At 41.7% G+C, this 26,867-nt stretch overlaps 1 protein-coding gene across 2 annotated transcripts in view; it reads left to right on the top strand.

The window, feature by feature from the left end:
* GPR158 (G protein-coupled receptor 158) overlaps positions 1-26,867 on the top strand; it is a 323,156-nt gene that overhangs the window by 132,474 nt on the left and 163,815 nt on the right. For both annotated transcript variants that reach the window (XM_005302808.5, XM_065586867.1), the window contains exon 3: positions 5,232-5,334. In XM_005302808.5, coding sequence (XP_005302865.2) covers positions 5,232-5,334 — 103 coding nt within the window. The remainder of the gene's footprint in view (positions 1-5,231; positions 5,335-26,867) is intronic.

Genomic DNA, 26,867 nt, shown 5'->3' with positions numbered 1-26,867 from the left:
AACATAAAGTTTGCAAACCATGTCATGGATTTCTGAAATAAGCATATTTTGTTAGCTATGCGGATGACCAGTATCTCCTTATTAGCAAATATTCAATTAGAAAATCTAGCAAACCTTTTGACAAACCTAGTTTGAATTTTGAGAAAGTGATTTATGAGAACCAGTGGCTGGAAGTTAAAGCCAGACAAATTCAAATTAGAAATGCGTAGACTGTCGGTCCTTCATCAGTTGAGACTGAGCTGATCACACCATGTCTTCCAATCTTCTCTCGCTCTGGCCATCCTTTGCCATGCTTGTCCATATCTCCTTGTTAGGAAATCATCCCACCTCTTTGGAGGTCAACCGCGTGGCCATTTCTGTTCTCGCGGATACACTTGGATATAGCTGCATTCCATCTGTTGTTGCTGATTTTTAACAGTGAGAGTGACTGACCATTGGAACAAATTACCAAGGGAGGTGGTGGAATCTCCATTTCTTGATGTCTTCAAATCAAGACTGGATGCCTTTCTAGAAGATATGCTTTAGTCAAATACAAGTTATTAGGCTCAATACAGAGGTAACTAGGTGAAATTCTATGATCTGTGTTATAAAGGAGGTCAGACTAGATGATCTCATAGTCACTTCTGGCCTTTAAAAATCTGTGAATCTAAGAATTTATTTGACAAAGTTAGCCTCTTTCTCTGTTTTGTAAATTGTCTATGAACTGATTGAGTTTTCTTGAATTTTAGTATTAAGAAGTTGTTTGCTGAATAATCCTGTGAATTTGTCACTGTTTCATGAACAGTTGATTGTGCATCTTCAGTATTCAAAATCTGAGCTGTTTTGATTAGATACATTGGTCACATAATATATTTCTGTTCCTGGATTGGTTGAATGTAATTCTTAATTGGGTTTCCAATGCAAACAGCAAAGAGTTCAAAATTTACTTTCTCTGAGTATCCTGGAATATTTGATTAAAATGTGTGGGTTTGGCAAACTTTTCCTGTCAATTTACTACACCATTTGTGAAACGTGAACCCAAGAGTGAGCGATCACAGTTATCGGGGAAAAAAAAAATTACAACCTAATGTTCACAAAAAATGTTTTCAGTATTCATCCAGCTTTGATTTTTGAGTTTATCAGAAAACTTGAAACCAGGTGATTTCATGTTTCAGCTTTTTTTTGTTATGATTATTATTATTATTTGTGAACATGCTGAACACTTCTATTTTGCAATGCTAACTTTTGTATGGATTGGATTGGATCCAGAGTAAGTTAGCAAAGGTATTTGAGATAGTTTTCTGAAATTTGTTGTATATGTGGAGAGAGAGAGTTAGTTAACAGTACAAATACTTACATAAAATCTTTGTTTTTGTTTTTTAAATCTAGAACTGATTCATAAAAAGAAAAAAAAAAACAGGTCGTGTTTAAGGGTGAAATGTACCCCTTGCAGACAGCTTGTACAAGGCCTATGCACCACTTAAGCTGTATGACCTGATCCTGCGATGAGAATTGTGTGAGCAGCCCACTACACCAAGGTGGAACCTCATTGACCTCAATCAACTCACTGGGGTTACTTACACGAGTAATGTTATGCACTTTAAGTGTTTGCTGCATTGGGGACTTGAGGCCTGATTCAACTGCCATTTTGAAGTTAATGGAAGGACTCCCAATGGGCGTTGGAAAGGTCCAGCAAAACACCACTTTTCAAAAGCTCCAGCCAAACTACTTTTCAGTTTGCATTTTCTTTCAGGCCCTGCTTCAATTGCTGTTCCTGTAGGTGCTAGTCTTACCCCAAATACGCTAAAAATCTGTTGTGTTTTGGGTGTCACACATCAGTCATTCCCCTCAGCAAGAGGTCTAGTCAGAAAGAGCATACAGCTGGAATCCACTTGTCAGAGATTTTAACGTGCAAACAGTAGGTCCGTTCTTAGCCAGCCATATTAAAAATGAGCAGTTTATTCAAGTCAGTAGGTTTAACAAAGTGACTGTGAATGTTCCAGTTCCTTGCCTGCACACGTGTTTAGTGAGACTGGCCTGGGTGCAGCTGTTAGACCTTTTTATTGTTGTTTATTTTTTATCATTACATCTAGGAGCCCCAGTCAAGGATCAGAACTCCACTGTGCTAGGTGTGTACAAACACAAAGCCTCTTCTTATTCCATGTCAAAGGCTTTTATTTTAATCAAGTTGTATTAGTTTAATTCATTCACCACCTTTTCCACAATAATGTTTCACTATAGCTGGTCAAAATTTTTCAACTTTTGAAATGTCAACATTTTAGAAAAGGGAAATATTTTCTTTAAAAAAATCTCCCATTTTTTACTACCTCTGATGTTGGCCTAACCAAAATTGTTTAGTAGTGTGGAGGAAAAAGTTTGCTAGGGCCTCCTCTACATGTAGGCACAGTTATACTGGTAGAAAATTCATACTGTGAATAATTGAGTTTCCATGAAATTGTGTTAGTCTCTGAATATTCTAAAATTGGATTGTTTGTAGCTACTTTTTTTCCTGAAATGATCCAGCTCTCCTTCCAAATTAAAAAAAATTGACGACCAAAATTCTGCCCTCTTACACCTGTGCAATATTAAAGGGTGCACAAGAGGTAGAATTTGGTCCAAGATTTTTAAATATTCATAATATTCCAGTTAAAGGGGAGACTTTTTATGGGGGAGATATTTTTCAGTTCTCTTCTTGTATCAATTTAAACTGAAGTGTAACAATGTAATGAATAGAAGACTATTTCATCTTTTTTCCCCTGTCAGAATTCCTTTTTGGGGTTTTCAGGAAAATATTTTTAACACAGAGCTATATAAGGCTGTGTCATATTTTGATATAAAATATTCATGCAATGAGGATATTCTGTGGCTGTGGAATTAGGAACACTGCAATATTCACAAAATCCAGTAGAATCTAGATTTTGCTCAACTTCAAAGAAAAAATATATTATCTATAACAACATGTAACCTATTATAATGAAGAAAAAGAGCTATCACAGAACTCTTGCCTGCAAAGTATTTCCTGGAACATGAACACTGAAAGATGCTTGATATGTCACCATTTATAAACTCTCTTACCCCTTTAATTGCTATTTTATCCATTGTTAAGGGGGTAAAAATAGTTTACCAGAGCTGCTCATATTAAAAATGTTGATTTTTGCACTTTCAGATCCACTTAATCTAGACTGATTGGTGTTAACATTCTTTTCCTTATCAAGTTGATAAGCAGCAGTTGCTAATTAACAAACTTGATTTTTTGGTGCCTTTGGACTCACATTCCCATACCACTTTGATCTTTATTTCTCTCTCTACCGCATCAACAAGCAGTCTGAATAGCTGCATCCTCAGTAGGATGAAGGTGAAATGCAAAGGAAACAATGGATTTGTGATCTTTTTTTTCCTCTTGTGTTTATTAAAGGGCTGGATGGTTTTTCATAATATATTTATATATCCATTTTCTGTTTATTATTTGTTAGTTGTATTATAGTAGCACTTAGAGGACTCAATTGAGATTGGGGCTCCATCATGCTAGGCTCTGCATATACACATAATAAGAAATGGTTTCTGTCCACCAAGACAGGCAAAGGGTGGGAGAAAGGCAGTATCATCCCCATTTTACATATGGGGAACCTGAAGCACAGAGAGATGAAGTGACCTCCCCAGAGTGACTTATGCAGGAATTCTGTGGCAGAGCCTGGAATTTAACCCAGGTATACTGAGTCCCCGTCAAATGCCTTAATCATAAGCCCATCCTCTCTTTGTGTTTTACATTAGAAATTCCGATATTTGTTTGCTGTTTTTTTTCGTGGAAGACTGTTTGGACAATTAGCAGAATCATAAAATCACTAGTGCTAGAAAGTGAAACCTGAGGAAATGAAGAACAGGGATTTTTCATTAGACTGTTCAAAGCCTTGTCTACACTTCAAAATTTTGCTGCTTTAATATATGCTGGCATAGTTAGAGGCAAAACTACTCTACATGTAGGCACAGTTATACTGGTAGAAAAGTGCTTGTAGAGGTATAAGTGCTTATTCTGATTTGGCAAAACGAAATAAACTATGCCTGAATAAATTTTGGTTTAACTGCATCTGCACTGGGGCTCTTATTGGCATAACTGTATTGATTAAAAAAAATCACAGCTGTTACTGACATAGTTATGTTGATAAAACTTTTTAAGTGTAGGCCAGGCATAAGACCTTGTTTCTTGTTTTGTTTTTAACGCCTGTTTAACTCAATTGCCTGAGCAAGGGTTTGGAAAGAAAGATCTATTTGTTAAACACCCCATCCACCTCTTCAGTTAATGCTGGAGAAAGCTCCCATTGATGTGTAGGTTTTGCTTAAGCCATTCATCGCAAAGGTAATATTGTGGAATTGACTGGTTTGTAAGTAGAGGTATGTTTTATTTGTATAGGGAATAGGGTTTGTGAGAGGACACAACATTATGTATGGTATGAAAAATTTCTGATAGTGGATTTAATGCTGCTTCAATCATTTTGGCAAAGTGGCCCTGATGTTCAGATTAAGTGAAAGGTAATCTTTGTATGATTAGAATTGGAACTCATTTCACTTGTTCTTACTTCCTAGGGCAGATAATTGAGGGAGCTCAGAGGAAGTGTAAGGACTTCCACTTAAGTGACTTCCAATTAAAATAGGCAGAATATTTCTGCTTTCGATGAAAGACTCCTTAGATATTTTTCATTAAACAGTTTTTCTTTTGTAATTCCACTCATTCTGTTACCCCATTATTTCAAATCGGTGTGGAACTTATGTGTAGAGTGATGAATTTTGTACTGGAGAATTTGGCTTCTGCATCTCTGATAGATCAACACAAAGATCCAGCTGTTTGTTTGCTCTCTTTACTCAGAAAGGTTTAGGGCTCCATCTATTCTTACAAGTGACTGTTGGCCGTGGTATGGGAATTGAAAAAGGATATGTATGGAGCGATACTCCAAAAGTGATGAAAACCGTATCTGCCAGCTGGTCACTTCTACCTATCAGTTGAATGAGCTTGAGTGTAACTGTCATCATTGCAGTTTGCAGGATCTGAGCGGCAAGAAAAAATACATAGGTGAAATATGACTAGGGGGAAAATAACTGATAAACATAATGACAAACTGAAATCAGTACATAGTTCTTGAAAGAAGGCCAATTGATATAGCTTATTTTGTTTGTATTGTAGTTGAATATGCATGTGTGTCTATAGGAGTGTGATCATCTGCATTACGTTCTTTTCCTTCCTTTCTTCTTTCTCACAGTGCATGCCAATTAAAGGCCTTGGATTTGTTCTTGGAGCCTACAAATGCATTTGCAAGGCTGGATTCTATCATCCCAACATCTTTTCAGTGAACAGCTTTCAGAGTAAGTGCTTTTGCTTGAGTTTTAAAAAAAAAGAGAGGGAAAAAAAAGAAATAGCATTAATAATGCAGGACTCCTTTTTATCCTTGTCAGGGTTATACAGTAAATTCCCAATGGCCTGCAACTCTAGGATTATATAATCACTTAAGGAGTTTTAGCCCTTTGGTTTGTCATTTGTGATACTATTGAAGATCCTGTAAAACATACCTACTTTAATCATATTTGACTTGTAAATTAATTTTAAAAATATGAAAAGAAATCTTGCTACCAGGGAATGAAGATTTCTGGCATCAGTATTTGTGCACAGACTGTGAAGAAATAAATAAATATTTGTTTTCCCTTGTACTAGTGCAGAATTGATGCTTTAGTCACTGCCTCTTTGTATTTTTAATTATCTTAATATTACCTGAGTTGTATAGGAAAATCCAAGCTATAATTGCATGCAAAATGGTTATTAGAGATGGTTGGGGCTGAGAAACTGGTCACTTGTGTGATGTGCATAACATATAACTTCTACAGGTTTCCTGAAAACATGTGAGGTGAATGCTTGGTACGTTATCCTGTTTTGTCACAAGGGGAGAGACTTGATGAATATCAGGAAAGCTGCTAATCAATTTATATACTCTGTTTCCCAGAATGCACACTGTTTTAAATGGTAGTGAGCCCATCATCTCATTTGCATGATGCTGAGGCCTGATCTACACACAAATTTTGTACTGGTGTACTATTTAGGTTAAGAGAGTAGTTATACCAGTCCAACCCCCATCTCAACACATTTATATTGTATATAGGTGTCTTTTACTGGCATGGCATATTCCACTTCCTGTACAGAAATTGCTATATAGATATAAAACACCTTTATACAGGTTTAACTGCGTCCACACTAGGGGATTGTACTGCTTTAGCTATGCTGGTATAGTTAAACTAACAGGACCTTTTGTGTGTAGACAAAGCCTGAAACTGGTTAAGTTTTCCCTTTGTAGTGTCTTAGTCATAGATGCTCAATTGCTTTTATTTCTTTAAAGCTACTAAAAAAAAGAAGCTAGATACTAGGGAACCATGGCCTGAATGTGTCATGAGTAGTACCCTATGGCCATGTCTACACTTAGAAGCTTACAGTGGCACAGCTCGATGAGCGACGGTAGCTATGTCAGTGGGAGAGTGTCTCCTGCTGACACAGCACTGTGCGCTCAAGTACTTATGCTGGAAAAACTTATGTCGCTCATGGGGGTAGTTTTTTTCACATCCCTGAGTGACCTAAGTTTTGCTGACATAGGTGCTAGTGTAGACATGGCCCTAGGGAGTCTGAATAAATTTAACCATCTAATACATTCCATTTATACATCTCTCTCAGTGGTTCCTCATGTTACTTAATGAGCCGACTTTGTTACTTATGTTATATTTTTTTCTCCTTGTTTACAATCTTTAGAGGAGAAACTTGTTCTCCTGTTTTTAAATATACCTGAAACCACTGGGACAAAACACCCAAATATGTAAGCGATGCACATGTGCACCATGGATGGGTTGATTGCATTATTGAGTCTGAACTCTCAAGTGAACTGGAGGGTAGACTGCAAGACTGCCAGGTTCAAAACATCCAGGTTCTTACTTCGTGTTTGTGTTGGTGTACAAGTGTGGTGGTGTATGTTCACTTGAGTAAAAAGTAACAAGCACTGCAGAAGGAATAGCAACAGAATAGGGGCCCTTTTTAATGGTAGGGAAGGCTGACATTCCCATGTCTGTTTGAAGCCATCCTGCACTTTGTAGGGGTATCCGCTGGGTCAGCCTATCAGTGGGTAATTAAATAGGTCAATCCTGATATGGATCCACAGAGAGATCTCAGTCTTGGCTCATTACATTATATCATGTATGTATGTGGTATAAATAGTTCAGTATGTTGTTCCAAAGTTTGCATGATTCTTTTTGTTTCACTGTTTCATTCATTTTTGTTGAGTGCCACAGTCAAGCGGTAATGAACTGATTTTCTCATTGGGATGGAGATGGGAGCAGACAAAGTACAACTTTGTGATACTTATTTCTCTCCAGGCTTTGCATGAATCTTTTAATGGACTGAGAGTGATGCTTCCTTATTTCTACCATGCAGAGTGAGTGGTTATGGAGATCAGGATTTAATTCCTTGAATGTGAATATGCAAAATTAATTCTATGATTTTATAAAAACAAATCCCCAAAACACACAGAAGAATAATATATTTAGGCCAGGTCTACACTAACCCCCTAATTCGAACTAAGGTACGCAACTTCAGCTACGTGAATAACGTAGCTGAAGTTCGAAGTACCTTAATTCGAACTTACCTCGGTCCACACGCGGCAGGCAGGCTCTCCTGTCGACTCCGCGGTACTCCTCTCGTCTAGCTGGAGTACCGCAGTCGACGGCGAGCACTTCCGGGTTCGACTTATCTCGTCCAGACAAGACGCGATAAGTCGAACCCAGAAGTTCGATCGCTCGCCGCCGAACTACCGGGTAAGTGTAGACCTACCCTTAGGGATATCAACAACACTGATCACTAGTACCGGCATATGCTGAAACTTAATAGCCTACAAATTCATTTCTCTGGGATCACTCTGAACTACCCTGAAACTGCTCTGAATTAACACGATGGAGCTTGAGTTTGGGAATGTTCTCTTCTTTATAAGAACTACTTTTATTCAGCTAGACTCAGCTCTGTCTGCCAAATCATGTCAAAACTAAACAGTAAGAGACAGCTAATGCCAGAAGTAGGGAAGATCATCAAGTGACAGAACAAAAGACATTGATTCAAAGGCAACTTAGCTCTGTAATCTAAATGCAACAAAAATGAAACAAGGCTCAGGGGTTACAACACACATTTGGAGAATATTAGAGGCACTAGCTTTAAGATGCATTCCAGGTGTGAATCCTGTGAAGGCTGAGTTGTGACAGAAACTGTCTGACCTGAAAGTCAGCTAGCATAGATAGACTGGTAAAGTCTGACGATAAGAGAGATATATCTGGGAGAAGTGTAAAAGAAAATGTTCCTAGCGCAAAAACATAAAAACTGAGAAGATTCTGAAGGGCCAAGATAAGATTTATAAATAGCAAAAGAATTGCACAGTCATTGAGTCTTGATCTGCCTTAAGTCAAAACATTGACCTGAGTGGCGTGTATGTTAGACTAAAGTATTTACAAATGATCTTATTGGAATTCTGCACCACATTAGAATGTGTTTAATGTTGTTGCTACCTGGTCACCCCAGGGTTACTGATGAATCCAGCAGGACCCTGAAGCTTTGCACTTCTTTGATAAAGTGGTGACAGCTGCCTTTGATGGGAGTGGAGACCAGCATCTCAGCTAGTTCTTTGAAACATTTCTCTCTCCAAGTCAGCGTCACTTTTGTCTGATTGAGCCCACTGTTCTTCATCCAAGGTCTGATCTCTTGCAAGCATTGGGATGTTTGTTATGTTGTTTTCAGAAAATGAGATCTTTAGCTGGGTATCATTAGCATAGTCCACATCCCGTCCAAGTGATCTCATGTAGACACTGAAGAAGCAGGAGACAAGATAGCTGCCTATAGGGACTCTAGGAGTGAGAGTTTTGGGGGAAAGGGGGAACAGCTGCCCATTACCTCTGAGTCCTACTGGAGAGGACTGATTTGAGCCATGATAGCACTAACCTGCCTACTCCAGCCAGTTAGCCATACCTTGTGGTTGGTGTGTTGAAAGCAGCAGAGCAGCTAAGTCGTACAAGCACTGAGCCACTGACCTTTGTGAGGAGGAAATCATCTAGTAGTGCTAACTAGGGCTGTCTCCATGCCAGGACCCAGGGTGAAGCCCATTTGTAAGATATCCAAGATGTTGGCAGATACCATGCGTTGCTGGAGCTTTGTGTAGTCACTGCAAAATCAATGAGAAAACATAGCAATTAGAGGTTGGGTCAGGCTGGTAGTTGGAAAGCTTTTCTATACCCAGTGTTGGATTTATGAGGATGAGGGGGACCATTCTGCTTTTCCAGTGGGGTTGGCTCACTCACTCTCTTAAAGGAGGTGTCGCTCATTTGTGAACAGCCTAATCTGAGATACTGTGTCCGAGAGCCCCGTATGGATTTGGATAATCTCTGAGAGAGTTTAATTCCAGAGAAATTAAAACAAACATATCTGACACACACATAAGTCTGCTTCCATATAAAGTTTGATAAAGGGAAACTGCCCCCATTTCCTCTTTCCAGCACTGAGAATTAATTGGCAAACACTAACAATAAATGGTCAAATTTTATGTAGTTGTATAATAGTCTTATAGTAGAGAAAACAAACATTTTAAAAATTTCCCTGAGGTTGTTGTGGGATAAATCTTTTATTTTCAGAATGTTCTTTGGATCTCCAAATCTTTCAGCCAAAAAAAAAAAAAAGAAGAAGAAAAAAGAAAATCTATATACAGTGGTCCCCCTTAAAAACTTTCAAAATTTGCTTTTGATAACTGATGCCATGGTCTTAATTATAAATATAATTCTTCTTTCTGCCTAGTTTCCCTTTTTTTGTCTTTGAAACTTGGGCCAGGTTTTGAGCTGCACTGCAACCCAGGAGGAGTGGGGGTGAAGGTGGCTTTAAGCCAACTTTGTGCCCTCCCAAATCTAGGCTGCTGCTGTGGGGGCTGCTTTGGTCCTGGGAGTAACTTAGACAGGCCTGGAGAGCTGCCATTAAAACAGCATGTCCCCAGCTGCCTTGAATCTTTACAGCACTACCTGCAGAGGTGGAGAAAGTGACTAGGGGCAGAGGCTATTCTAGATTTGATACTGACAGAGAGAATCTGGTTGAGAATTTGAAGGTGGAAGGCAGCTTGGGTGAACATGATCATGAAATGACAGATTTCTTGATTCTACGGAATAGAAAGAGGGAAAACAGCAGAATAAAGGCAATGGACTTCAAGAACGCAGATGTTAGCGAACTCAGAGAATTGGTAGGTTAAGATCCTGTGGGAAGCAAGTCTAAGGGAAAAGAGAGTTCAGGAGAGTTGGCAGATTTTTAAAGAGATATTTTTAAGAGCACAAGAGCAAATTATGCCAATGCACAGGAAAGATAGGAAATATGATAAGAGATCACTCTGGCTTAACCAGGAGATCTTCAACGACCTGAAACTCAAAAAAGAGGTCATACAAAAAGTGGAAAGTAAGTCAATTTATGAAGAATGGATAGGAAAAAAAACCCAACACAAGCATGTAGGAACAAAATTACAAAGACCAAGGCAAAAAAGAGATTAAACTAGCTAGGGATATAAAGGATAACAAAAAAAACCAAAACATTTTATAAGTACATTAGAAGCAAAAGGAGAACCAAGGATAGGGTAGGCCCCATTATTCAATGAGAAGGGAAAGACAATAATAGAAAATGCAGCAACGGCTGAAATGTTAAATGTCTGTTTTGTTTCAGTTTTCACCAAAAAAAAGTTAGCAGTGATTGGATGACTAACATAGTGAACATCAATGTAAATGGGGTAGGATCTGAGGCCAAGGAAAAGAACAAGTTAAGAATTACTTAGACAAGTTAGTTGTCTTCAGGTCAACAAGTCCTGACAAAATACTTCCTAGACTACTTAAGGAACTGGCTGAAGAGATCTCTGAGCCATTAATGATTATCTTTGAGAACTCCTGCAGGGTGGGAGAGATCCCAGAGAACTGGAAAAGGGCAAATATAGTACCTATCTATAAAAAGGGGAATAGGTACAACCCAAGGGATTATAGACCAGTCATCTTAACTTTGGTACCCAGGAAGGTAATGGAGCAAATAATCAAACAATCAATTTGTAAGCCCCTAGAAAAAAATAAGCTGATATGGAATTGTCAACATGGATTTGTCAAGAACAAATCATGTCAAGCCAAACTAATATTCTCCTTTGACAGGGTAACAAACCCTATGGATGGGGGAGAGCAGTAGATTTGATACATCTTGACATTAGCAAGGTTTTTGATGCTGTCTCACGTGACCTTCTCATAAACAAACTGAAGAAATATAGCCTAGACAAACCTGCTATAAGGTGGGTGCGCAACTGGTTGGAAAACTATCCTCAGAGAGTGGTTATCAATGGTTCACAGTCAGGCTGGAAGAGCATATCAAGTGGGGTCCCTGAGAAATCTGTCTTGGGTCCGATTCTGTTCAATATCTTCATAAATCATTTGGATAATGGCATAGAGAGTACACTTACAAAGTTTGCAGATGATACCAAACTATGAGGAATTGCAATCACTTTGGAGAACAGAATTAGAATCAAAAATTATCTTGATAAATTGGAGAAATAGTCTGAAATAAATAGGATGAAATTCGACAAGGGCAAATGCAAAGTATTACATTGAGAAAGGAATAACCAATGGCATAAATACAAAATGGGAAATGACTACCTAGGAAGGAGTACTGCAGAAAAGGATATGGGCGTTATAGAGGGTCACAACCTAAATATGAGTCAACAATGTAACACTTGCAAAAAAAGTGATCATTCAGGGATGTATTCTCGGGAGTGTTGTAAGCAAAGACATGAGAAGTAATTCTTCCGTTCTACTCAGCACTGATAAGTAGACTTTGTGTCCAGTTTTGTATACCACACTTCAGGAAAGATGTGGATAAGTTAGAGAAAGTCTAGAGGAGAGCAACAAAAATGATTAAAGGTCTAGAAAACATGACCTATGAGAAAAGACTGAAAATATTGGTTTGTTTAGTCTGGAGAAGAGAAGACTGAAAAGGGGATATAACAGTCTTCCAGAACATAAAAGGTTATCATAAAGAGAAGGGTGATAAATTGTTCTCCTTAACTACTGAGGACAGGAAAAGAAATAATGGACTCAAATTGCAGCAAAGGAGATTTAGGTTAGACATTAGGAAAAACTTCGTTACTATAAGGGCAGTCTAGCAATAGAACAAATTACCTAGGAAGATTGTGGAATCTTCATCATTGGAGGTTTTTAGAAACAGGTTAGACAAACCCCATGTCAGGGATGGTCTAAATCAGTGGTCGGCAGCCTGGGGGCCATGCCATTTCCTGCAGCTCCCATTGGCTGGGAATGGTGAACCGCGGCCACTGGGAGCTGTGGGCGGCTGTGCCTGTGGATGGTCAATGTAAACAAATTGTCTTATGGCCCGCCAGTGGATTACCCTGATGGGCCACAGGTTGCCCATCACTGGTCTAAATAATACTTAGTCGTGCCTCGTTGTAAGGGGCTGGACTAGATGACCTATTAAGGTCCCTTCCAGTCCTACATTTGTATGATTTTTATGCTGGGGATCTGTCTACTCCACCCTAGGGTTGCCAATTTTGGTTGGATGTATTCCTGGAGGTTTTGTCACATGACATAATCTTTAATTAAAGATTAATCTTTATTTCCTGGAGACTCCAGGAGAATCCTGAACGGTTGGCAACCCTACTCCACCCCTTATATTCACCTCATGCTGACATGTCCCTTATGTTCATGCTTCTGGCATGGGACTTGTAGAGCAGAGTAAGATACATTGAGCAAAACCTATACCAGAGAGAATTCTGCCCGGCTGGTTCCAGAGCTCTAATGCCTCTCCTATGTTACTGCAGCAGCAGAAAAGGGCCACAGCAGATGGGAGAATCCCAGAATCTTGCTCTTGTATGTCCTGATTCTGCAATAGATTTCGCACAGGCAGAACCAGCTCACACTTGTGAAGCGTCTTGTCAACTTCAGTGAGAGTTAGCGTGAGCATAAAATTAAGTGTATGTGTATGTCTTTCCCAGGTTTAGGGCTGTAGATGGCAAACTCTTTGGGGCAGTAGTGGACCTCATTTCACTCTCATGCTGTGTTGATGCTAGAATTGCTCCTAATTTACACTAGTATACCTCTACCCCGATATAACACGACCCGATATAACACGAATTCGGATATAACGCGGTAAAGCAGTGCTCTGGGGGGGCGGGGCTGCGCACTCCGGTGGATCAACGCAAGTTCGATATAACGCGGTTTCACCTCTAACGCGGTAAGATTTTTTGGCTCCCGAGGACAGCGTTATATTGAGATAGAGGTGTATATGGTCCCTGGAAGCAGAAGCAGTAATTTGTTCTGTAAAATGTCTGGCATATTCTAAGGGGTGTGTGTGTGTGTATGTGTGTGAGAGAGAGAGAGAAAGAGAGAGAATTTAGGGAATGCTACCATGACATTATCAAGAAAATGTTTTCAGACAGGACTTCTAGAAGTGTGCATGAGCTAATGCTGTTGCAAGTTTGGGAAATTTGCTTTATAACTATAGTTAGTGAAATAACTAGGGAGCTCATTTTATGATTTACAAAATAGAATGAGACTCATTGAGTTTATAGAATATGCTAGAAGTACAGGCACAGATCACAGGTATAAATATTAGTTAAAACCTTATGTACATTCAAAATTAATGGTGGTTGTGTCTGTGAACTGTGAGAACCCTCCCACTCACATGAGCACATACAGTGATAAGCATAGGGGAAACATGCATTTGTGTGATAAAGAAAGAAATATAATCAAATCCCCCCAAAATATCTAGTAACATGCAACAAAATTTGATGTAAATCTGTGCATTTTATAGCTTCCCTGGGTACTCTTAGTATTCAGTATTCATCTGCTGCAGGGACAAATAATGCTGTTTGTTGTAGATGATAGTACTTAGACAAGGTCCTTGATCTCTAGTGGGGCAGTGAGTGACCGTCTTCAATAAATAAACTATACAGGAAGGCTATATTGAGCAAATTAAAGTAGGACTCTCACTTAAATTAAAAGTACATTGACCATCAATAGGCCTTGATTTCAGGCATTAATCTTGGCAGGCCAAAAATAACGACAGAGTGGAAAAGGAGATTCTAGAATAAGTTCTGCTATACAGCCATTTCCTACAGTCCATCATCAGAGTTCTGAGTTATTTCAGGACTGACTTTTCATTTCTGCATTTGCCTTAGTTAGCATTCTACCATATTCTCATTGTTGTTTAATATTAGTATTTATAATGCATTGAAATGAGGGCAGCATGCTCAGTGCTGTAAACATCACTGGCGAGGCAAAGAAATCTCAGAAACCTTACAAAACATTTCCTTAATCTGTTGTTTTATTGCTTTATATGCTGAGGAGATTTTAAAAGTATATTTCTTTGTGTCTGAATTGGCTTAGAATCACAGAATCATAGAATATCAGGGTTGGAAGGGACCTCAGGAGGTCATCTAGTCCAACCCCCTGCTCAAAGCAGGACCAATTCTCAGCTAAATCATCCCAGCCAGGGCTTTGTCAAGCCTGACCTTAAAAACCTCTAAGGAAGGCTTCATTGCTGGGATCTTCAGTTCTGCCGAGTGGTTTGATGCCAGTCATAACTCATTCACGTGCTGATTACCATTCAGGTTTCATGTAATTTACTGAGGTTTTTCTGGATTCCTAAAGTACTTCAGAACAGGCACCAAGTTTAACTATTTTAGGATTCGCACTTTCCAGATGTGTTGGCCAAATACTGATTGGATAATTACATTTCACATAACAGTAAGAATAGGAAATGTTTAACATGCTGAGATACAAAGAAGAAGAAAAATCATTGATTCTAGCTGAAAACCTGCTGTAGAGCAATCGGTGAATATTTCTGTGATGATCCTGGTAATACTTATATTTCAGGGCTAAAACTAGATTGTCAGTGAGCTAATAATAATTCACAATAGAGTAATTGACAGAGAAGTTCTTTGCAACTTCTGAGGCTATTTATTTTCCCTTATGTGTTTATCTAGATAAAGAAGAGTCCTCCAAACATTGGTTGAAAAGCTTCTGAGTGCCTAGAACCTTTCTCAGAGGTCTCCAAAATGTGTGCTGTATCTTTCTTTTCTCAGTGCGTTAGGATGGAGCATACTCTTTTCTGATGTTTTAGAATATTTTTGAAAGTTATTAAAGGTAGCTCTGGTGGTGATGCCTGTTGTTACGATTGCCCAAGACTTCCCATTGTAAGACTGTGTTTTCAGGTTTATAACTTTGCCGAACTTTAATTATTTGGCCTGAGATTTTCTATGGTAGGAGTCTGCCTCAGGGTGAATTGAGAAAAAACTGCTATGAGATCATGTAACTGAAGACGACATATGCACAAGGGTTGAATTAAGATTGTACACATAACCTTAATTCTGGCATTTCCTAACTTTTATGTGCTTGATGTTGCAACATTACCATGTTTTTAATGCAGCTGTGTGTGTGTGTGTGTGTGTGTGTGTGTGTGTGTGTGTGTGTGTGTGTGTAAAATGTATATACATAAAAATAATGTGCTAGGTATTTTAGACATGTGACAGGTCCTTATCCTAAAGAGCTTACAAGTGATGGGCCAGCTTGTGCCTTAGGAGGACACATTATTCCCACACCACTTTCTACTTGTGAATACATGGACGTATGCATCTGTTCATTCTCTCTCTCTCTCTGTATTTATTAATATATGTATCTAAATATATATTCCTATGTATGTGTAGGTACCTGTGTGTGTGTGTTTTGGTTTGTGTAGATATCTATTTGTTTGTGAAAATACTCATGATAGATAATATTTTGGTAGTAAACCCATAAAAATAAATACACTTTTGTTCCTTCTTCACTCCACTTTTTCTTTTCTTTTTTATTGTCTACAGTAACTGGGTGCCTTTTCCTCATACTTTCAGTTTTGATTAGGATTTTTCTTCCCCTGCAGATTAATTTTTTAAAATTCCTTTATATTTTTATTTTTCCCTTTCTAATGCCAACCTTTTTCATCTCTTCAAGACTTCTATACTGATGCTGCCATTTTAAGCTTCTTATTTTTCCTTTTAATATTCACACATTCTATCAATTAGTCTTTCATATTCATTTCTATGCCTTCTCCCTTTCCTTTCAGCTAAACTTTTCTTTTCCCTTCACTCAATTTATCCTTCCTTTCCACTGTCCCTTTAGTCTTTTCCTTCTCTGTGGCCTTTCCTTATTCTCTCTTTATTTCTAACTCTTTCAGTACTTTCTATCTCCTTGGTCGTGTGCATGTTGATGTGAAAGGCAAAATTCCAGTTGACTTAAATAGAGCAGAATCTGGCTCCCAGTCATTGCCTACTCACTAAACTGTTTTCTTTTTTCCGCGGTCCCCAGCCAGTGCCACTTTTGGGCAGAAAAGTCTCCTGCTGGAGCCATGTTTGGGCCCAGGATGTTGCCGTAACAGCACAAGAGTGTGGCACAAGGAGCCTCATTCCTGCCAGTGCTGCAGTGAAGTGTTCACGTTTCATGCATCACTTAAGCTGCTCTCCGTTTGAGTGGATGTTGCATCCCTCAAGTGGGTGAACAATTGGTCAGAGGCTAGAAGGTGGAACTCTTCATTTTTGCACATACGCAGAGGGAAATGTTTCCGTCTTGTAGTGCTTCAGGTCATGTAACCTGGGGAATAGGTTGGGTTTAAACTCCCCACCCCAACAAATTTCTTGTTCAATGGCAGCCATAACAATAAATAGGAATGTCTGTTAGAGAGATTGTGTGTATGCATATAAAAGTGGCAATGTTTTGTGAGGGGGAAAATTGTTGATAATGGGAAACGTTTTGTCAAATTCTGAAAAATTTCAGCCAGGCCCAATATATATCATCTGCGGATTAACTGTACGGAAGAACCGTTCTTAAATCAAAAGATACTCATCACATAATTACTCAAAGCAAGCAGTGCCTTAGGGTATGTCTACACTACGAGAGTAGTTCAATTTTACTTAAATCGAATTTTTGGAATCGATATTGCAAAGTCGAACGTGTGTGTCCACACTAAGGACAGTAATTCGACTTTGTGAGTCCACAGTAACGGGGAAAGCGTCGACATTGGAAGCGGTGCACTGTGGGCAGCTATCCCACAGTTCCCGCAGTCCCCGCTGCCCATTGGAATTCTGGGTGGAGCCGCAAATGCCTTCTGGGTAAAAAAAATGTCTTGAGGGTGCTTTTGGGTAACTGTCGTCATCCGTCCATCACTCCCGCCCTCCCTCCCTGAAAGCGCCGGCGGGAAATCAGTTCGCGCACTTTTCTAGTCAGTGACAGCGCGGACGCCACAGCAGTGCGAGCATGGAGCCCGCTGCGACCATCGCTGCAGTTGTGGCCGTTCTCAACACCTCGCAGCTTATCATCCACCTTTCCCTGAGGCAGATGCAGATAAGTCAGGCGAGGAGGCTACGGCACTGCGGTGAGGGCCTGAAGTCTGAGAGTAGCACAGACCTCTCAGAAAGCACGGGACCCAGCGCTGAGGACATCACGGTGGCAATGGGTCATGTTGATGCCGTGGAACGGCGATTCTGGGCCCGGGAAACAAGCACTGAGTGGTGGGACCGCATAGTGCTGCAGGTCTGGGATGAATCCCAGTGGCTGCGAAACTTTCGCATGCGGAAGGGAACTTTCCTTGAACTTTGTGAGTTGCTGTCCCCTGCCCTGAAGTGCAAGGACACCCGGATGCGAGCAGCCCTGACTGTCCAGAAGCGAGTGGCCATAGCCCTCTGGAAGCTTGCAACGCCAGACAGCTACCGGTCAGTCGCGAACCACTTTGGCGTGGGCAAATCTACCGTGGGGGTTGTTGTGATGCAAGTAGCCAAGGCAATCGTTGATGTACTGCTGTCAAAGGTAGTGACCCTGGGAAACGTGGAGGCGATCATAGATGGCTTCGCAGCGATGGGATTCCCAAACTGCGGTGGGGCCATAGATGGAACTCACATCCCTATCCTGGCACCGGACCACCAGGCCAGCCAGTACATTAACAGAAAGGGCTACTTTTCCATGGTGCTGCAAGCACTGGTGGACCACAGGGGACGTTTTACCAACATCTACGTCGGATGGCCGGGCAAGGTTCATGACGCTCGTGTTTTCAGGAACTCTGGTCTGTTTAGACGGCTGCAGCAAGGTATTTACTTCCCGGACCACAAAATAACTGTTGGGGATGTGGAGATGCCTATAGTCATCCTCGGGGACCCAGCCTACCCGCTAATGCCCTGGCTCATGAAGCCCAATACTGGCGCCCTGGACAGTGAAAAAGAACTCTTCAACTACCGGCTGAGCAAGTGCAGAATGGTGGTGGAGTGTGCTTTTGGCCGTCTCAAGGGGAGATGGAGAAGCTTACTGACTCGCTGTGATCTCAGTGAAACCAATATCCCCATTGTTATAGCAGCTTGCTGTGTGCTCCACAATCTCTGTGAAAGCAAGGGGGAGACCTTTATGGCGGGGTGGGAGGTTGAGGCAAATAGCCTGGCTTCTGATTACGCCCAGCCAGACAGCCGGGCGATTAGAAGAGACCAGCGGGACACACTGTGCATCCGGGAGGCTTTGAAAGCTAGGTTCCTGACTGAGCAGGGTAACCTGTGACTTTTAAGTTAGTGTACAGAGAAGCTGAACCTGCCCCCGTTTCTTTACCCAGTTAATGTTGACTATCCTCTCCAGTTACATACCCCTTCACCCCCTTCCAACACACGTTTAGAAATAAAATCACTTCTACTTTGTTAATGAACACCATTGTCTTTATTACTGTTTTCGCGGGAATGTTTTAAAACTGGGACGTAGACTGTGGTGGGGAGCGGGTGTAGTGTACTGACGCAAATTAAGCTTCTAAACTCCAGGATTGACAGGCTCCGCTGTGGTGGACTGGTTGTTTCAACGGAGCCTGTCACCCCTCCTGATCGGGACTGTGTGTATGGGGGGGCGATGTGACTTTGTGGCAGGTGGAGGACGGTTACAGATCCCCTGCTGCGTGGCTCTGTGATCCAGGATAAGGACCGCCGCTTAAGATCTGTAACTACCCTCCCCCGCCACAAAGTCACAGAGCAACCCACCCCCCACCACATAACATGAAAACCACCTCCAGACTGACCAGGGTAACTAGTCACTGCACTGTGTATGTGCCCTGCTGCTGGACCTGCCCCCGCCTATGTACCCTGCCAAAGGTGACTGTCCTGTCCAATGACCAACCCCCTTCCCCCCCTCCTCCAAAAGAACATGATGGAAACAGTAATTAACAGAAACGTATTTTTTATTATCAACTACACATGGAACTGGGAGGTGAAACTTGGACGGGGGCTTGTGTGAGGCGGGAAGGAAAGAACTTGTCAAATTTTGGGGAATGAGAGCCTTCTACTACTAGAGCTGTCTGCAGGGGTGGAGTGAGAGTTAGCACGGACTCTGCCGCCCCTCCTTCTTTGGACTTTGGGTGAGGGGGGTATGGGACTTGGTGGCGGGGGAGGGCGGTTAGAGATAGACTGCAGCGGGGCTCTGTCCTCCTGCCTCCGTTCCTGCAGAACATCCACAAGGCGCCGGAGCGTGTCCGTTTGCTCCCTCAGTAGTCCAAGCAGCGTTTGAGTTGCCTGCTGGTCTTCCTGCCGCCACCTCTCCTCCCGATCCATGTTTGCTTGGTGCATTTGGGACAAGTTCTCCCGCCACTGGGTCTGCTGTGCTGCCTGGGCTCGGGAGCAGGCCATAAGCTCTGAGAACATGTCCTCCCGTGTCCTCTTCTTCCTACGCCTAATCTGCGCTAGCCTCTGGGAGTGTGATGCCAGGCTAGGTTGTGAGACAGTCGCAGATGTGGCTGTGGGAATGGGAAAAAGGGAGTGAATTCCTCAGAAAGATAAATGTAGTTGTGAACAAAGAACATAGTCTTTCTCTGTGAACAAGAGCACAGCACCTATCACATGCGCACTCAGCACAAGGTCGAATTCTTGGCCTTCGCATTCAGTGCCTGGGGTCTTGCACAGCAGATTTGAGAAGCAGGGCAGGACACCGGAATTTCTGTAGCAGGCAGACATGGTAAGCTGTAGACTTGTGGCACCTTAAAACTTTAATATTAACAATGGCCTCATTTCACATTGAAAGCAATGTCAGTCCCTGCTGCCAGCAATCCGGCAAGCAGGAACTCTGCCCCTGTCCCACCCCCTCGTGGCTGTCCCCGAGAACGATCCCTTTCGGCTGCCCCTCTCCCGCCTCCACCGCGTGGCCGCAAACCAGCGGTTACAGTTCTGTAAAGGAACGGGCAAGCAGTCCCAACACTAACATTCCCCTACCTAATTCAAAGCAGGTCACCATGAGCGACATCACCCTCATGAGGATCTCAGACAGCGAGAAAGAAAGAATGCTTCAGGAGAGCCTCCAAAGACCAGGGCCATATGCCGCCCTGCTCTGCAGAGCAATGATCCCCGAGTACTTGATTGTCTCGTGGCGCGGCAACGCGTCATACTACGGAGGACCCAATAAGTCCGCTTTCCCTAGGAACCTGATGCAACGGCTTTCCAATTACCTCCAGGAGAGCTTCCTCGAGATGTCCCAGGAGGATTTCTGCTCTATCCCCGGACATATAGACCGCATTTTACTGTAGCTGCACTGGCAGTGACTAAACAGTAGAGCGGCTTGGGCAGGACAATCATGCAAAACCGGACATTGTTAGATTTTTTTTCAATAGTTGCACTGCCCAGGACTGAAACGTTAAGCGCCTAGGGCAAACTAATCATGAGAAACCCATTGTTGTTTTGGTTAATATTCCTGTTCTGTTACAAATAAATGTTTAGATGTTTACAACACTTACTGGCTGATCCTTCACCAGATTCTGTGTCGGGTTAACGGCTGGGGACGGTTGGTAGGGGATCTCTGTAAGGGTGATGAAGAGATCCTGGCTGTCGGGAAAATCAGCGTTGTAAGCGCTGTCGACTGCCTCGTCCTCCTCATCTCCTTCCTCATCTTCCCCGTCCGCTAACATGTCCGAGGAACCGGCCGTGGACAATATCCCGTCCTCAGAGTCCACGGTCAGTGGTGGGGTAGTGGTGGTGGCCGCACCTAGGATGGAATGCAGTGCCTCGTAGAAACGGGATGTCTGGGGATGGGATCTGGAGCGTCCGTTTGCCTCTTTGGTCTTCTGGTAGCCTTGTCTCAGCTCCTTGATTTTCACGCGGCACTGCGTTGCATCCAGCTGTATCCTCTCTCTGACATGTCTTTAGAGATCTTCTCGTAGATCTTTGCATTCCGTTTCTTGGAGCGCAGCTCGGAAAGCACGGACTCATCGCCCCACACAGCGATCAGATCCAAGACTTCCCGATCAGTCCATGCTGGGGCCCTCTTTCTATTCTGAGATTGCACGGCCATCACTGCTGGAGAGCTCTGCATCGTTGCCAGTGCTGCTGAGCTCGCCACGATGTCCAGACAGGAAATGAGATTCAAACTGCCCAGACAGGAAAAGGAATTCAAATTCAAATTTTCCCGGGGCTTTTCCTGTGTGGCTGGTCAGAGCATCCGAGCTCGGACTGCTGTCCAGAGCGTCAACAGAGTGGTGCACTGTGGGATAACTCCTGGAGCTATTAGCGTCGATTTCCATCCACACCTAGCCTAATTCGACATGGCCATGTCGAATTTAGCGCTACTCCCCTCGTCGGGGAGGAGTACAGAAGTCGAATTAAAGAGACCTCTATGTCGAACTAAATAGCTTCGCGGTGTGGACGGGTGCAGGGTTAATTCGATGTAACGGCGCTAACTTCGACATAAACGCCTAGTGTAGGCCAGGCCTTAGATGCATATTAATGACCCAGGATGCTTTAAAGACAACTTGAATCATTTCTCCAGATATGGCTAAACCAAGGTATGCTGTTTCACTATAAAGCCATATCCCTGTGATATTTGCTGTAACATGCAACTGTTTATCAGCTGTTATTTCTATAACATGTGACATGCATAGACATGAAAAAAACATCCAAGCAAAACTTACATAAATAAATGCTTGAGAACATGGATTAAAATATATTTTTGACAATTTGTCAAGGTTAAAGATTTAAGAAAAAATTATAATAGTTTCAGGTTTTACATCATGCAAAACTTTTAATCCATAGCCAATATCTGATGTAAATAAAAATGTAAATGTCTTAATTCTGGTAAATATGTAAATGCTGTTTTTTCAGCATTTATGACAGGGGTGGCCAACCTGTAGCTCCGGAGCCACATGCAGCTCTTCAGAAGTTAATATGCGGCTCTTTGTATAGGCACCGACTCCGGGGCTGGAGCTACAGGCACCAACTTTCCAATGTGCTGGGGGGTGCTCACTGCTCAACCCCTGGCTCTGCCATAGGCCCTGCCCCCACTCCACTCCTTCCTGCCCCCTCCCCTGATTCTGCCATGCCCTCGCTCCTGCCCCTTCCCCCCCCAGAGCCTCCTGCACACCATGAAACAGCTGATTGGGAGGTGTGGGAAGGGAGGGAGAGGCGCTTATTGGCAGGGTTGCCGCTGGGTGGGAGATGTGGGAGATGCTGGGAGCGGGGTAGCTGATGAGGGGCTGCTGACATATTACTGTGCCTCTTTAGCAATGTACACTGGTAAATTCTGGCTCCTTCTCAGGCTCAGGTTGGTCATCCCTGATTTACGATATTAAAATATTTTATTATATTTATATAGTGGCCACAATACAGAGTACATTAAGGAAGGGCTTGCTTGTAAACCAGAATGTGAGGATTAAAGAGATGATCAAGTGGCTGAGAAGAAGAGAGAGACTTCTAGCTAGATGGGTAGCACAAGTGAAAGGCGACTCTCATCTATGGAAAATATGAAGGGAACAGATGAGAGCTTGGAGAACAGGTGGACATGAGGTCAGAGGCAGGGTGAGCTAGCTCATAGCAAACTCTGAAAACCAATAGTGTACTATTAATTTGGATGTGAGGCTGGATGGGATGTAGGGAAGGTGATAGAGAAGTGATGTGGATCTGTTGGTTATTCATTGGTCTTTCAGCAGTTCAGTAAATAGAGATTTAGTCTTTTGCCTCACTCTGACCCTAATGCTGGCAGAGCTCCCAGAATGCTGACAGACAGAATTACATATATGGGATATGTGGAAATGAGAAATTCTGGAGTCCAGAAAGTTTCCCAGATTAATGGACTTTGGAACAAAATTAAAGTCGATGCTGAATTTGGTGGCAATGACTTCTCGTCCCTCTTGGGTAACTAATAGTTGGTGAGATCACATTTTGTGGGATTCTTCAACTGACCCAAGTTTAGTTGTTTCTAGCTTCCCTTCTCTCACCCCATGGGAGCTTCTGCCTCCCATCTCTTACTTCTCTCTGGGTCAGAGAGAGACTACATCTCCTCTTATATCCTGGTTGGCGCTAATAAAATCCACTTACCTGCATGAGTCACTAGTACTTTTTTCAGGGCTTTAGTACCTGCATTTAGGATGAGGCTCCACAGAGAAATCCCGTGTTCCTATTTGGGTTCCTGGACACTGCCATCCCATTACGTTGTTACTATGGAAAGTGAGAGATTCCCTAGAGTAGCCCCTACACTAAATGTAGGGAATATTGCAAATTAGGGCTGTCAATTAATCGCAGTTAACTCGTGATTAACTTAAAAAAATTAATTACACTTAAAAAAATTAATCACAGTTTAAATTGCACTGTTAAATAATGGAATACCAATTGAAATGTATTAAATATTTTTGATGTTTTTCTATATTTTCAAATATATTGATTTCAATTGCAACACAGAATACAAAGTATACAATGCTCAATTTATCTTATTATTTTTATTACAAATATTTGCATTGTAAAAGTGATAAACAAAAGAAATAGTATTTTTCAGTTCACCTCATACAAGTACTGTAGTGCGAACTCTTTATCATGAAAGTGCAACTTACAAATGTAGATTTTTTTTGTTACATAACTGCACTCAAAAACAAAACAATGTAAAACTTTAGAGCCTATAAGTCCACTCAGTCCTACTTCTTGTTCAGCCAATCGCTAAGACAAACAAGGTTGTTTACATTTACGGAAGATAATGCTGCCCACTTCTTAATTACAATGTCACCTGAAAGTGAGAACAGATGTTCACATGGCAGTTTTATAGCCAGCATTGCAGTGTATTTACGTGCCAGATATGCTAAACATTTGTGTGCCCCTTCATGCTTCGGTCACCATTTCAGAGGACATGCTTCCATGCTGATGACGTTTGTTAAAACATAATGCGTTGATTAAATTTAGACTGAACCCCTTGGGGGAGAATTGTATGTCTCCTCGGTTTTACTTGCATTCTGCCATATATTTCACAAAGTGCCTTCCAAAATCTGAGAGGGACGAGGTGTGGAGCATGCTTTCAGAAGTCTTAAAAGAGCAACACTTTGATGCGGAAACTACAGAACTGAACCACCAAAAAAGAAAACCAACCTTCTGCTGGAGGCATCTGACTCAGATAATGAAAATGACGCATGTCCTCTGGAATGGTAGGTAAAGCAGGTTGGGACATATGAATCTTTAGTGCATCTGGCACGTAAATATCTTGAGACGCCAGCTACAACGATGCCATGCGAATGCCTGTTCTCACTTTCAGGTGACGTAAATAAGAAACAGGCAGCATTATCTCCTGCAAATGTAAACAAACTTGTTTGTCTGAGTGACTGGCTGAACAAGAAGTAGGACTGAGTGGATTTGTAAGCTCTAAAGCTTTATATTGTTTTATTTTTGACTGCACTTTTTTTGTACATAATTCTACATTTGTAAGTTCAACTTTCATGATAAAGAGATTGCACTACAGTACTCGTATTAGGTGAATTGAAAAATACTATTTCTTTTGTTTTTTACAGTGCAAATATTTATAATAAAAATAACATAAAGTGAACACTGCACAATATAGACTGCACACTATATTTGAAAATGTAGAAAACATCCAAAAATATTTAAATAAATGGTATTCTATTATTGTTTAAAAAATTAATCGTGCTGTTAATCACACGATTAATCGCAATTATTTTTTTAATCGCTTGACAGCCTTATTGCTAATTTCAGAATATTATGGCAATGTTATCGAGTTGCAAAGGTAAAACTCTGATTAAGACAATAGGATTAGACCCATAACGTATGCATTCTGTCCTCACCTCCTACAGACTTAGCCTGTCTGTGCACATGCTCTCACACACCTGAAAACAAGAGAGAATTATCCTTAAAATTATTTTTTGCTACTTCACAAATTTCGTTCCAAAGGTTCCAAAAGTTCTTTACTAGCCATATACATATATAGCACCACTGGGATGAAGAGCAGGAACCAACAGATGCAAGTCGTACTGCATACATTGCTGCAGGAGGGTAATTTTGATGGAAGATACTGGAGCAATTCCCAGCTCTTGTGAAAAGTGAAGAAAGGTGTCACATTTATTTTGACACTAAATTGCTTGGAGCTTTCATCAAATTTTCCAAAAGTTATTTATGGAAGCCCCTATATCCTACCTAGAGTTTGTATTTAGCACTTCCAGCAACTTTGGTTTACTATTTTTTTTTTTACATCTCTCCTTTTCCTTTCCACTTTGCTCCATTTAATTCTGAATTATCTGCAATGTCAGTGCCTGCCTGTACCTATCATGCAGAGGTTTGCTGATAGATCCCATGAGACCTAAATCAGCCTCTAAATTCTTCCTCCTAACTCATGCACTTCCCAACTTGCCATTATGCCGCTGACAAGTTTTGCAGAAGTTCACTTGGTTTCTTGCACTGTTATATACTAGGGGTGCATCTACACTGCAGGATTCGTTCAGCAGCGTATAGTATACATACCCACTTAGCCCCCTGACATGGGTATAAACAGCAGAGTAAACGGTGAGGCATGGATGAAGCCAGTACAGTAAAGATACACCTGAAGGGTATGAGTATGTTCCTGAAGTATATATACTTCTCCTTGTCTACTGGTCAAGCCGTGCCCCTTGTTTACACTGTTATTTTTAGCACTGTAGTGTCCCACTGCCTCCTGCTGCTAGAGCCATTCCCACCACAGCAAAAGGCTCTGGCAGCGGGGGGAGGCTCCGACAGCTGCCCTTGTCTGGAACCCTTCCCTGACACAGGGAAAGCTCTGTCAGTGGCAAAAGGCTTTGGTGGGCGGAGGCAGTAGGAAAAAGGCTTAGCCTTTCCCCGCTGCCTCTCCTCTGCCAGAGCCTTTCACTGACACGTGTCCGTGGTGTGGACACGGTGTGTTTTTCACTGTGGCGTGCAGCCATAGTTACACTACATGCCCCTGAAAGCAATGTGTAACGTAGACATAACCTTATTGTTTTCTCGAGGTTTGAAATTTGTGCAAATTGTTTCTGTGAACATTTTTCCCCCCCTGTAGGAGTGTCAAAAAAAAAAAAAAAGAATACTGTTCTTGGCCAATGTTAACAGATTGTATATAGATCAGGAGCTCTCATACTGGAGATTGTAAACAGGTGTCTTTGGGTCATGACCTGCATACCCTTGCTATATTGGTAAATTTGCAGGTGGGGGGCGGGTATCCCAGCAAGAATCCAGCTGAATAGAAGGACATTCAAGAGGGTTTCATGGTGTGGAAAAGGGGTTCACAGCATGGAAAAAAAACTGAGAATCACTGATTTAGATAGACAAGGGGTTCTCAAACTGGGGGTCACGAAGTTTCTACATGGTGGGTCGCGAGGTGTCAGCCTCCATCCCAAACCCTGCTTTGCCTCCAGAATTTATAATAGTGTTAAATATATAAAAACGTGTTTTTAATTTATAAGGGGGGGGGTCGCACTCAGAGGCTTGCTAAGTGAAAGGGGTCACCAGTACAAAAATGTTGAGAACCACTGAGAGAGACAAAATGTTAACATACTTACA

The sequence above is a fragment of the Chrysemys picta genome, chromosome 2 (genome assembly GCF_011386835.1).
Source record: "Chrysemys picta bellii isolate R12L10 chromosome 2, ASM1138683v2, whole genome shotgun sequence".
In the NCBI taxonomy this organism is placed as follows: domain Eukaryota; kingdom Metazoa; phylum Chordata; order Testudines; family Emydidae; genus Chrysemys; species Chrysemys picta.
The sequence above is the reverse complement of the archived record's forward strand: the minus strand, read 5'-3'. Positions and strand labels throughout refer to the sequence as shown.